Below are 11,998 nucleotides of genomic sequence, written 5' to 3'. Positions count from 1 at the left end.
GAGCTCCACGAGAGGATGTCTGACAGGAAATGTACCCTAGTTATGTAACTGTAACCACTCTGCACATCACCGTTATGATAAAATTAAATAAAATAAAAACAAAACTCCCTGAAATTCACATCTTTCCTCAGGGTATGCATTTTATATATAGTTATATTATATAATGCATTTTACATGTAATAATATATATCATATTGATTATAATTTGTCATTAAATGTTGTTATATAATAATTATTAATATAATACTTAATCACACAATTATTATATTGCATCATAAAATTAATATATTATTACATGTTATAAAATTATGATATAATTTTAGAAGGCTAGATATATGTTATATATAATTACATATATAAATATTATATGTAGGGCTGGGAGTTTGGCCTAGTGGTTAAAGTGCTTGCGTAGCATGCATGAAGACCCGGGTTCGATTCCTCGGTACCACATACATAGAAAAAAGCCGGAAGTAGTGCTCAGGCTCAAGTGGTAGAGCTCTAGCCTTGAGAAAGTCCAAGGACAGTGCTCAGGCCCTGAGCTCAAGCCCAGGACTGGCAAAAATAAATAAATAAATAAATAAATAAATAAATATTATATGTATGTGTATATTGTAGGTAGTATTTTACTTAAAGGTTACAGAATACTCCTTCCCTTATCTATGGGAGAAATTTTTCACTATGGCAAGTGTGTACTACAAAAATTTATTACCCGATCCTTATATAGAATCTTTTTTCATCTGTCGATACCATTTGCCCTGTGGCCAGGACCTTTCCCACTTGTGGTGACTCAGCTAAAATAGCACAAACTGCTTTTTTCTTGCTTCCCACTTCGTGAATACATTTGTCTAACTGTAGGTTTTGGAAATCTTTGTGCAAGTTTACCCTCCTGCTCCTTATTAAGTGCAGAATTTTCATGTTTTCACTTTAAATCCCTTTTTGACATATCTGAACTACCACAATAGCACCATTATTTTGTACCTTGTGGCCATTAGTAAGGACATCAAGTTTGATTGAACATGATCACCATGAGACTACATCAATAGAGCTGATATTTTCCATGTCTATCTAGTAGGTGACAGTCAGATGTATAGGGTGTATGGGGTGGAGATGCTGGAGAAAGGTTGGCTCACATATAGTTTGAGAAACCAGAATTGTTTGCACTTCCATTGCAGTCTTCCAAAGACATGGAGTTTAAATTAATAGCATGCATATTTCTGTAGTTTCCACCTTTATCTTTTTTTTTCCAGTCCTAGGAAGTGAACTCAGGGCCTAAGAGCTATCCTTGGGCTTTCTCAAGGTTGGAGCTCTACCACTTGAGCCACAGTACCATTTTCAGCTCTTTCTATGTATGTGGTACCAAAGAATTGAATCCTGGTCTTTGGGTATGCTAGGCAAGCACTCTTGCACTAGACCAAGTTCCTGGCCCTCTACCTTTATTATTTTTCTCTGCAGTGGGGTTCAGGTAGCTATAGGTGTGGATTAAGAAAGACAAAAAAACATATAAAGAGTGTAGCTTATGTGCAGGATTAGACATATTTGATTTCATCATTCTTGGTTCATTTTATTTTCTGGAATTCTTTTTTCTCTTTTACTTTAAACTTTATTACAGAGGGTTTATTGCAGAGATAGCCTTGCAAGTCAAACAGTGTTTTCATAAGTGCTGTAAATTTATCAAGGTTAGATTTCCACTAACAGTGCAGTTGCATTCCATTTTGGCCATATCTGTGCCAACATCTACTATTATTAGACTTTTGATAATGGCCATTCTAACTGGGGTGAGGTAGAATCTCAATATTATTTTAATTTTCTTTTTCCAAGACTCTCTCTAGCATTTTGCTCATGAGTTGGAAATGCAGTCTTTAGGACATTTCTGTCTGACTTGACTTTCAAGAAGTTCTTTTAAATGTGAGATTCCTCAGTAGTTAGGATTACCATGAGAACCAAATCCCCATCATGTTCCACAGGGTTAAATGAGCAAAGCATTCAATAAAGTATATCATATGTTAAGACACAATAAAATATTTCTTCAAAATGTAGCATTTGTTTGTCTGTTGAAACACATTAACTATCCGTAAAATAAAACCAGGAGTCTTCGGATTTTTTTCTCCCTCTAGATTTTGCTATATTGCATTGCCTAAAGGAAATCATATTGACTGGAACTAAATTACATTTGAAATAACTATATGCTTGATTTATCTGTTTATAGAGTATATCATTCCCCTGGGAATTATCCGTGCTTGTTTCTATATTCACTTTTCCTATGATTATGCCTATTGCTAAAAAAGTATTTATTTACTTTTTACTTTTACTCACATTCATGTACTCAAAAATAAAATGTTTCATATCATCAGTGCAGTGAGAGTCATATTCTCAGGGTAAGAAACTTGTGCAAAATCCTCAATTGAAATCTGTGTAAGCTGAAAGACAGTGGAAGCCTCTACCTCTAACTCCCAGCTGCAGTAAGGCATTATGGTGTGTGTTAGCTTTGCTGCAGTAAATAAAGGACAGACTTTGGACTCCAAGTAAGTCTTCTAGGTTCAAGGAGTAGTTCTATTAAATAGTTTCAATAAAGTCATTCTTACTATCAACAATAGATTTTGTCTCTGAATCCACCCTTTTCTATCATAAACAATTTTTCCATTCTGCAAAATTCATATCATTTTGTAGTTTTCATAGGTAGACACATCAAACTAGGAACAAGGAAATTATGTATGACTACATAACTCTGCCCACCAAGTAGCTGAGAATTATAAGCTAACTTTCTAGGCAAGCCTTTATATTAATAAAATGTAAAACAACAATTTTTTATTGATTAATTAAAATATTTGAGAGCTGTGATAATTTTTTACACTAAGTATTTCATAAATAAATACACAACAGAAAAATAACTATAATAATTTTATTGCAATTTCAAATATTAATTGTATACATACATAATTAAAATAGTTATTTTTAGAATGAGGTTCACACAATTATCCCTTTTATGGATTCCACTGGGGAAAATATATATGTAAATAACTTGTTGCAAACTTGATTTTGTTGTAAATACAAACTACCACCCCATCTAACAATTGAGTTTGGATAAACTGGAAGAATGTTATTAGCAGCTTCTCCAGAACTAATAATATTTTTCACCTCAATTACTTGTAATAACAAGGACATACATATTCAGAGAATTCAGTTTTTCACAAAATGTTGAAAAAACTGATAAAAAATGTAAAGAAGTAGGAACAAATGTATAAAATGCATACATATCTTCATGCATACATGAGGATATAATATATGTATAAGTATATTCTGGAATATATAGGTGTTATATATGTTCATATATATATCACAGGAGTTAAAATATTCAAGATGTAGCATAGAAAAATATTCATGGAACTGCACTATATAATACATTGCTTCTAAACAGGCTACAATTGTTTTCCTCATCAAAACTTTATCAAAAGCATGTAGAGACACCTTAATTTGTCTTGCTATGAGAACCATTAAAATATCTATATGCATCTCATAAACTATGGTTGAATCTCAATTATACACAATATTGTTTGCTTTTAACAAACAGAAATAACACTTTCAATTGTTCATAGTTTTGACTCTCAAATAGGTACAATATAATTTACTTTGAACAAACAGAAATAATGTGTTCAATTGTTCATAAGTTCTAAGGCTGATTTTATCAGACTGACACTCTGCTGTAGCTCATAATCCATGGGAAATGGGCTGCCAATTGTAGTTTTCTATTGGAATCCCTAAGGCTTGGTCACAGTGAGACCATTACAGACACATGGCAGGAACCTATGTCACACCCTGTGCTGAGAAGGGAAATAAAAGGAAGACAGTTCATTGTTTTAGTTCCTTAACTCCTGTGTTACAATTGTTCATGAGTTAGCCTATTTGCCACACTCCCACATTCCAAGGGCTGTAAGGTGCTGAGCATGATAAAGTTTTAGGTATGTTTCTGGGTCTATACAAATACTGTTAATTAAGAACCCTGTGCAGCATAGATACTTCAAATCTATCATTAACACCTATGTAGCACAACAGATCATAATCTAGGGTGATCAGTTTTGTAGGTAGAATATGAGAAAGATGTCTGGTATATGGGGTATTTCAGATGATGGTAATAATCACTGTTTTAGGAGATTCAATTGAGAAAGACTTTTTAGAATATACTGAAGATTATTTGACTGTGAGACCCTACACTTCTGAAATGCAAAGAAAGCAATGATTGAACAACCCATCACCACTCATGGAATGATTTTTATGGATAGTGCTGTATCAAGCTGCAGACGTTAAGTGAATTTATTAGGACACTGCAAAGCTAGTGCAATATGAATGTGTGAGATCAGTTGTCAGATTTTATATAACGTCCTTTTTTCGCTCCCTGACAAATAATTGCATGTACCTGTTGTTGGTGAAGTTAAAGAGTTCTCATTCACAGTAAGAGAAACTTTCTCCCTCAGAGAGTAACACAGAATAAGTTTATCAATCTGTAAATAGAAAAAATATTTATGACACCTTAGATTTTGTTACATTTTACTTTACATAGTACTTTTACTTACATAGTGCTTTACTATGTACTAAGCACTTCCTGCTTATATTCTGTATAAAGCTCTCGAACCTTTCTGACATCTAATAATTTAAGAATTTATTTTTGAAAGTATAGAAGTAAGAGCAATTGCTGTATTTTGTACTTAAGATACAATTATTAATTTAGAAAAAGGATAATAATAACGGTCATTGTCTCTGAGTGCAATGTGAAATATTTTATTCACTCTGTATATGTTGATTGTATTAGTGTTGTGTTTTTTAGTGTCCTTTAATTTCCAAAGAAATATTATAAGATATTGTGTTGAAAAAATACAAAGTATTTTCTTTTCAAAGTATTAGAAAGGCTGCTATGTGTCTATTTTGTTAATTATTTGAGTGATAGATCATTCATACTAGGATAGGAGGTTTTGATATATATATATATATATTGTATGCTTTTCCTATCATGTATCCAAAGAAATGTAAAGTAATTAAAAGTAAAAACTTCTCTAGGAAGGGCTGGTTATATATTATGAGCAAACTTTCAACCTTAAAGGTAAGATAAAAGGCGTTTCAAATAAAAACGTAGATTTAGTCAGATGTAACTGTTTTTTTCTTTATTTACATCGGAAAGATTTTAGAAATAATGTATGTCATTCTCTTCAGGTTTATCTCCACAATTGTCAAGTTTCTCAGCTCATTCTTTAAACTCAGGTGAGTAACACCTTGCTACACACTGGTGACAGTGGAAACCTTGGTCTACACAAGTGAGTAACCCTAACACCAAGCATCAGGGTGGATTCTTCTATTAGAAAGTGCAACAATCAATATAGTTACTATTTGATCTACTAAAAAATCAACCATGAGCAATCCAAAAGTAACTTGTACATGGATGCCCAAGATATTGAAAGATTTAGGCAGAAATTGAGACCACACAAGCTTGTGCAGATATATATTTCCTCAGAAGATGCCAAGAGAGGATTGGATTGTTACAGTATATGAAATGAATTAAAGCAATAAGACAGTGGGAAAATACAGTAGCCAATCAGTACAGAAAATGATATGGCCACTTGATTTGAGCACATCATTCTCCAGATTTGTAACGAACATTCCCTCCACGAAGTCACAAAGAAGTCTTAGATGTTGATGGAATGCTATGCATTGTTTTCACTCTATTTTACTATGCTGGTATGTACATGAGCCCCAAATACAGTGTCTTCTCCTCTACTCCATTAATTAGTGATGTATTTGCTTATTCTTAATTGTTTTTAGATAACAGAGGATAATATAATGATGGAAAATAAGAATCACACCTTCAACATTGATCGTGACTTCATTCTTGTGGGACTTTTCTCATCTTTCCAAGCAAGTCTAGTTTTAGTCTCATGTGTATTTGTCATCTTCATTATGAGTGTGACAGAAAATGCACTCATGATCCTCCTTATCCGAGGAGACTCACGACTCCATACCCCTATGTACTTCCTGCTCAGCCATCTCTCCTTCATGGATATCTTGCACATCTCCAATATTGTTCCCAAGATGATGGCTAACTTTCTGTCTGGCAGCAGAACTATTTCCTTTATGGGGTGTAGTTTCCAACTATTTTTGTCTCTCATTCTGCTGGGCAGTGAGTGTCTCCTCCTCGCTGCCATGTCCTATGACCGATATGCAGCCATCTGCTACCCACTGCGGTACCCAGTGCTCATGAAGGATGCTGTCAGCAGGCTCATGGCTGCAGGGTGCTGGCTGGTTGGGACCGTTAACTCCATAGTTCACACCATTATTGTAATGCACCTTCCATTCTGTGATTCCCGTGTTATTGATCACTATTTCTGTGAATTCCCAGCCTTGCTGAAGCTGTCCTGTGTAGACACTTCTCGCTATGAAAGGGGAGTGGATGTTAGTGCCATCATTTTCCTGTTGATCCCCTTCTCCATGATCTCTGTTTCTTACGTACAAATTTTACACACTGTGTTTCAAATGAAATCTTCAGAAGCACAGAAAAAGTCCCTTTCCACCTGCTCCTTCCACATGGTTGTGGTCTTAATGTACTATGGACCATTTATTTTCACCTATATGACACCTAGGCCATACCACACTCCAGGCCTAGATAAATTCCTGGCTGTCTTCTACACAATCCTCACACCCACACTCAACCCCATCATCTACAGCTTCAGGAATAAAGATGTTCTAGCTGCTGTGAAAAATGTGCTGCAAATTTTCTGAACAGAAAGTAAACAAAATAAGGCATATATTTTGTGCTTCCTCTTTATCTATATGAACCTATATACCACTCACTGACTTCCTTCAACAAGCATGTATGTCTTTTCCTTTGTAAAGAAGGATTTGAGGACCGGGAGTTTGGCCCAGTGTTAGAGTGCTTGCCTAGCATGCACGAAGTCCCGGGTTCGATTCCACAATACGACATATTGAGGTTCAAGCGGTAGAGCTCTAGCCTTGCGATAGTCCAATGATAGTGCTCAGGCCCTGAGCTCAAGCCCAAGACTGGCAAAAAAAAAAAGAGAAGGATTTGAAAACAATCATAACTTTTTCTGAGTTAGTTTTGTAAATACATATCTCTGCAAATTCTTCTTTCCTTTTACCTCAAATCAGCCGCTGCACTTGTTCAAAGTTAAAGATGAGCCATGACTTCAACCCTCTCCTTCCAAGATTAGGAAAAGGTTAGCAACTCATTTATTAATTTCAGTTAGATAACTATTATATACAAAACTTGAATTCTTGCAACACTTATATTTTCATGAACTTTCCATAACACATTCGAAGTGAAGCAGTTTACAATTTTTATCAGAAAGTCACAAATGTCAGTTCAATCCATATTTTTGGTCAGATTTACCTATTTTTTACTTTAATGAGTCATGTATAGACATATATGAAAAAGTTCTTATATTCCAAAATGTATTATTAAATGTAATAAATTTATTTTCAAAATGTAATAAAATCATTATGCATTATTTCATAATTACATGAAGTTCATATGTACAATATTTTAAGAACATTACTAAATGTTTTGCAATGGAGAAAAAGTATCTTGTCAAATTTTGCTTAAATTATCTTTGGAAACATACATTAGTTTTGTTTTCTGTACATCGAGGTCTTTTCATGGCATGTTTTTCTTCTTGTTCTTGGTTGCTGATCCTGGTTCACTGTTGCTAGTTAAACTTTTTTTTATAACAAGATAGAATTTTTAAAAAGTGTCTGTTGTAGGACTTGAACTCAGTGCTTGGATGCTGTCCCTGAGCTCTTTCACGAAGTCTGGCCTTCTACCACTTTTGTAAAGTTATGTTTTATTGTTGTGGTAATTTATGTAGGGGATAAAGTGACATTAGTCAGGTAGTGGGTACATTTTTTCTTGAAAATCGATACCCCTTCCCATGTTTTTCTCCCACTCATCCTCCCTCGACCCTCCTTATCATCTTGCTTTCCTCCTTCCCTTCTCTATTTCAAATAAACTAAAGTATATAAAATATTCCATGTACCAAATTCAGATACAACAACAACATGAGATAAGCCATAAGGGGGACAGAGAAAAGAATGATTTCACATAGAACATTAGAACAACCATCACAAAGGTAAACCTCTCGTTTCCATATCCTGGCATTCATTTCAATTAAACTCATACTAAGTTTCTTTAAAAAAAATAACAAAATAAACTTTTATTCTACTAGAAGTTCAAGTTAATTATATGTGTGTTTTTTGTTGAATGAATGTCACCTAGTACATACCTTCAAACAGAATATTGTTATGTGGTTCTGTTTTGTAAAAAGCAATTAATTTGCATTTTAGTGCTGAACATTGATAGCAGTCAAATAGCTAGAAAGTTTTGATGAATTTTGATATAATGCTGATTGACACAAGAAATGATGCAACATATGTCAAAAAACTCTGGATCTTTATATAGTCAAAGAACATTCAGATTATTAATAATTTTCAAAAACATATGCCTTTATCTTGATGACAAAGACATAAAAGTGTATTGTTGTATATAATATTATAATAAAATTATTATATAGAATTAACTTCCTGTTCTTTTCTCCTTCCTTGAAATGTTTTATGGCTCTAACTTGATGCAATTTCATATCATTCATGCTTTATCCATGACTTTAGCTAGGTGCCTCTATGCTCTGCATAATCACACTGAGGGGAGTGGGATTGTGTGTCTTGTAAAAACATAAAAATTTGTAAAATTGTTTCATTGTAAATATGAGTTGCATTAGATACAAAAAGTACATCACTGGGTATTTCCAGAAGTAGTCTCTGAGTTAGAAACTTTTGTATGGAAAAGGTTGCTTGCTAAAAGTACCACCATTTTGAGGACAGTTCAACATCTTAGAGGAAGCTGTTTTGATGAAGTCACATTTTGTTAAAAGATTTGGATTTCTGGATGCTGGGGAATTAGTCCTACTAGAAAGAATCAGCTGAGTAAGACTTGTTTATCAGACAAATTCCTGCTTGGTGATGTAACAACCTCAATTAATTGTTCTTTAACTAGGACATTTTCATAAACATAACCCCCTATTCCTGTTAAACAACTTGTTTAATGTAAAAATGTGAGCCCATGTAGCCTATGTTTCTTTGGGTCTGGCTTACTTCACTTATTACTTTCCCCAAGTATTTCAATTTCTTTATGAATGAAGTGATGTCAATCTTTCTGATAGGAGCATAAAATCCCATTGTGCATACAGATCCATTCTACCAAGGGTCGGTCCTCTGGGTTGATTCCATATCTTAGCTGTGGTAAATAGTGCTGTGGGGAGCATAGTCGAGCTTGTAGCTTTAGTTTGGCTTTTTTTGTGATTATTTTAGGGTGAATCAATGTAACAACAATACTCATTAGACACTATGTTGGAAATGAACTTTGGAAGTAGAAGGGAGAGAACTCAGAAGGGAGTAAAGTTGGGAGGGGTTAATGGTCATTACTTAGTTAACTGTAAACTCTACATCACCTTTACAACCCCCCCCAAATAAAGAAGAAGAGGAAGAAGAAGGAAGAGCAGGAAGAGAGGACAAGGATGATGAGGATTATACATTGTCTTAGCAAGTTTGTCAGCACTTCTTAAGTAAGTCATGGAAATATTTCACTCAGTTAGGGGGATTAAGGTTCAAAGTCAGGCTGGACACTAAAGTCCGCTAAACTCTTTTCTCCAATTAACCACCAGAAGACCTGGGTTTGATTCCTGAGTACCACATGCATAGAAAAATCCAGGAAGGTTTTGTTGCTGTAGTGGTAGATCTCTAATCTTGAGTAAGCCCAAGGATAGCAGTCATGCCCTGAGTTTAAGCCCTGGGATTGGAAAAAAAAAGTACCTGTAAATACTACTGTTTACTGTTAATTGCATATTGTATATCTTGAACATTCGTTTCAAATTTGCAAAATTAATCAGAGTTCATTTTTCATTATTACTGTCATGTAGCATTTTATTGTATAGAAGTATCACAATGCACTTCCACATATGAAAGATAGGAGGATTGCTATTTACAACCTATAGTATCTAAATTTATAATGAAATGTTATTATATGTACATATCCATCCATTGAAGAATTTAACTGGTTATATAATCAAGAAATTGAGTTATGGATAAATTGTATTTCCAATTAAGTAAATATAAGAAAATAGCTAAATGCTTCCAAAGATGAAAAATGTTCATTAATATTATTACATATTCATTAAATTATTAAAACCACATTTATTAACATTAAATTTTTATTTGGGTTCTTTAATTTTTATTTGATTTTTTTTGCCAGTCCTGTGGCTTGAGCTCAGGGCCTGGGCATTGTTCTTGGGTTTTCTCTACCACTTGAGCCACAGCACCACTTCTGGCTTTTTCTATATATGTGGGGCGCTGAGGATTTGAACCCAGGTCTTCGTGCATGCTAGGCAAGCACTCTTACCACTAGGCCAAACTCCCAGCCCTGGGTTCTTTAATTTTTAATGAGTACTTCTTGCATGAAGGTTAATATTTTCATGATAATGTCACTGTGCATTCATTCATTCAATTAATAAATATTGTGAATCAGTCATTTTGCTTTCATTCGTTTAATTAATAAAAATGGTGAATCAGTCTTGAAAAGGGGAAATAGTGAGAAATGGGGTCAGAAAGATCTTTTTATTTTCACAGGGAGAAAGCATCCTTCTGTGGGCATTTTGTCCATTGAGTAGTTTGCTATGTAGACCAAGCTGCACTCTGACTTTTGATACCCTTATATTCACCTCTCAAACCCTGTAATTACAGGTCTGAATCACCATGGCCATCTTCCCAAACACTCTTGTCATTGCACTCAAGACATCCTTATTCCTCAGGCTGTAGATGATGGGGTTGAGCATGGGTGTTAGAATGGTATAGAATACAGCCAGAATCTTATCCTCTGTAGGTGACCTAAGATTCCTGGGTCGAAGATAGGTATAGAGAAAGGGTGCATAGTAAAATGTCACCACAGTTAAATGTGTTGAACACGTGGTAAGGACTTTCTTTCTTCCCTCTTTTGAGCGCATATGGAAAACAGCAGAAAGAACCCGGCCATAGGAAGCAGAAATGCCAAGAAACGGAAAGAGGAGGAAGAGGATTGTGCTGACAAACACCATGTACTCATAGATCCAGGTGTCCATACAGGCCAGAGGTAACATGGCTGGAACATCACAGAAGAAATGATTGATGACTCTAGATCTGCAGTAAGGAATGTGAAGAGCATAGACTGTGTGTGCTAGGGAGTTGATGGATCCCAGTATTAAAGATCCTACGATCATCTTCAAACAAGTTCTTTTGCTCATGCGTATGGTATAATGCAGTGGGTAACAGATGGCCACAAAGCGGTCATAGGCCATGGAGACCAGGAGTAAGGTTTCAGATCCTGCCAGTGTCAGGAAGAAGAAGCTTTGCACCCCACAACCCAGGAAAGAGATGCTTTTCTGTCCTGAGAGAAAGTTGAACACCATCTTGGGGACAGTGGTGCAGATGTACAACAGGTCTGTGAGGGAGAGCTGGCTGAGGAGAAAGTACATGGGGATATGGAGACGGGAATCCACACGGATAAGGAAGATCATTGCTGAGTTCCCAAACAAGGAGACTGAGAACATAAAGATGATCAGGAGCAAGAGAAGTAGGCCAGTCTGAGTTGGAGGCAGCAACCCCAAAAGAATGAAGTTACTAGAAGTTTCATTCCATTTTTCCATGAAAATGTATGTCGTCGGCTTCCTTAAAAAATACAATGAAAACTAAGTGCAAAGTATGAATGTGAAAGAGAATCAAAAGGAAATACGTTGATATTTGCTTAGTAATGTTTATCTTTGACACTGGAACATTCCTTAAAATACTTCTCAAGCATGAACTTCGTAATGTCTGCTTACCTATCTATGAATGTTATCATCGTGAGAGAGTTGACATAATAATATGGAAAGGAAATTAAAAAAAAAACATGGCTAAAGGTCGGGAGTTTGGCCTAGTG

At 35.0% G+C, this 11,998-nt stretch overlaps 2 protein-coding genes across 2 annotated transcripts; one reads left to right on the top strand and one right to left on the bottom strand.

Moving 5' to 3' along the window:
- Positions 1 to 5,826: 5,826 nt before the first annotated feature.
- LOC150057533 (olfactory receptor 2AJ1-like) lies at positions 5,827 to 6,762 on the top strand. Its single transcript, XM_090340131.1, has one exon. The coding sequence runs from the start codon at positions 5,827 to 5,829 to the stop codon at positions 6,760 to 6,762; it is 936 nt and encodes a 311-aa protein (XP_090196257.1).
- A 4,007-nt stretch (positions 6,763 to 10,769) lies between these two features.
- LOC150057532 (olfactory receptor 2L13-like) lies at positions 10,770 to 11,726 on the bottom strand. Its single transcript, XM_090340125.1, has one exon. It carries the CDS (start codon positions 11,724 to 11,726, stop codon positions 10,770 to 10,772), a length of 957 nt encoding a protein of 318 aa, XP_090196251.1.
- Positions 11,727 to 11,998: the final 272 nt, after the last annotated feature.

Source organism: Megascapheus bottae, chromosome 10 (assembly GCF_031878675.1).
Source record: "Megascapheus bottae isolate mThoBot1 chromosome 10, mThoBot2.hap1, whole genome shotgun sequence".
Lineage (NCBI taxonomy): Eukaryota > Metazoa > Chordata > Mammalia > Rodentia > Geomyidae > Megascapheus > Megascapheus bottae.
Note: the sequence above shows the minus strand (reverse complement) of the source record. Positions and strands in the feature narration are given on the sequence as shown.

What these genes read in the sequence shown, in the direction of transcription:
- LOC150057533 (XM_090340131.1), top strand. Translation starts at nt 5,827, where the DNA reads ATGATGGAAAATAAGAATCACACCTTCAACATTGATCGTGACTTCATT.
- LOC150057532 (XM_090340125.1), bottom strand. Translation starts at nt 11,726, where the DNA reads ATGGAAAAATGGAATGAAACTTCTAGTAACTTCATTCTTTTGGGGTTG.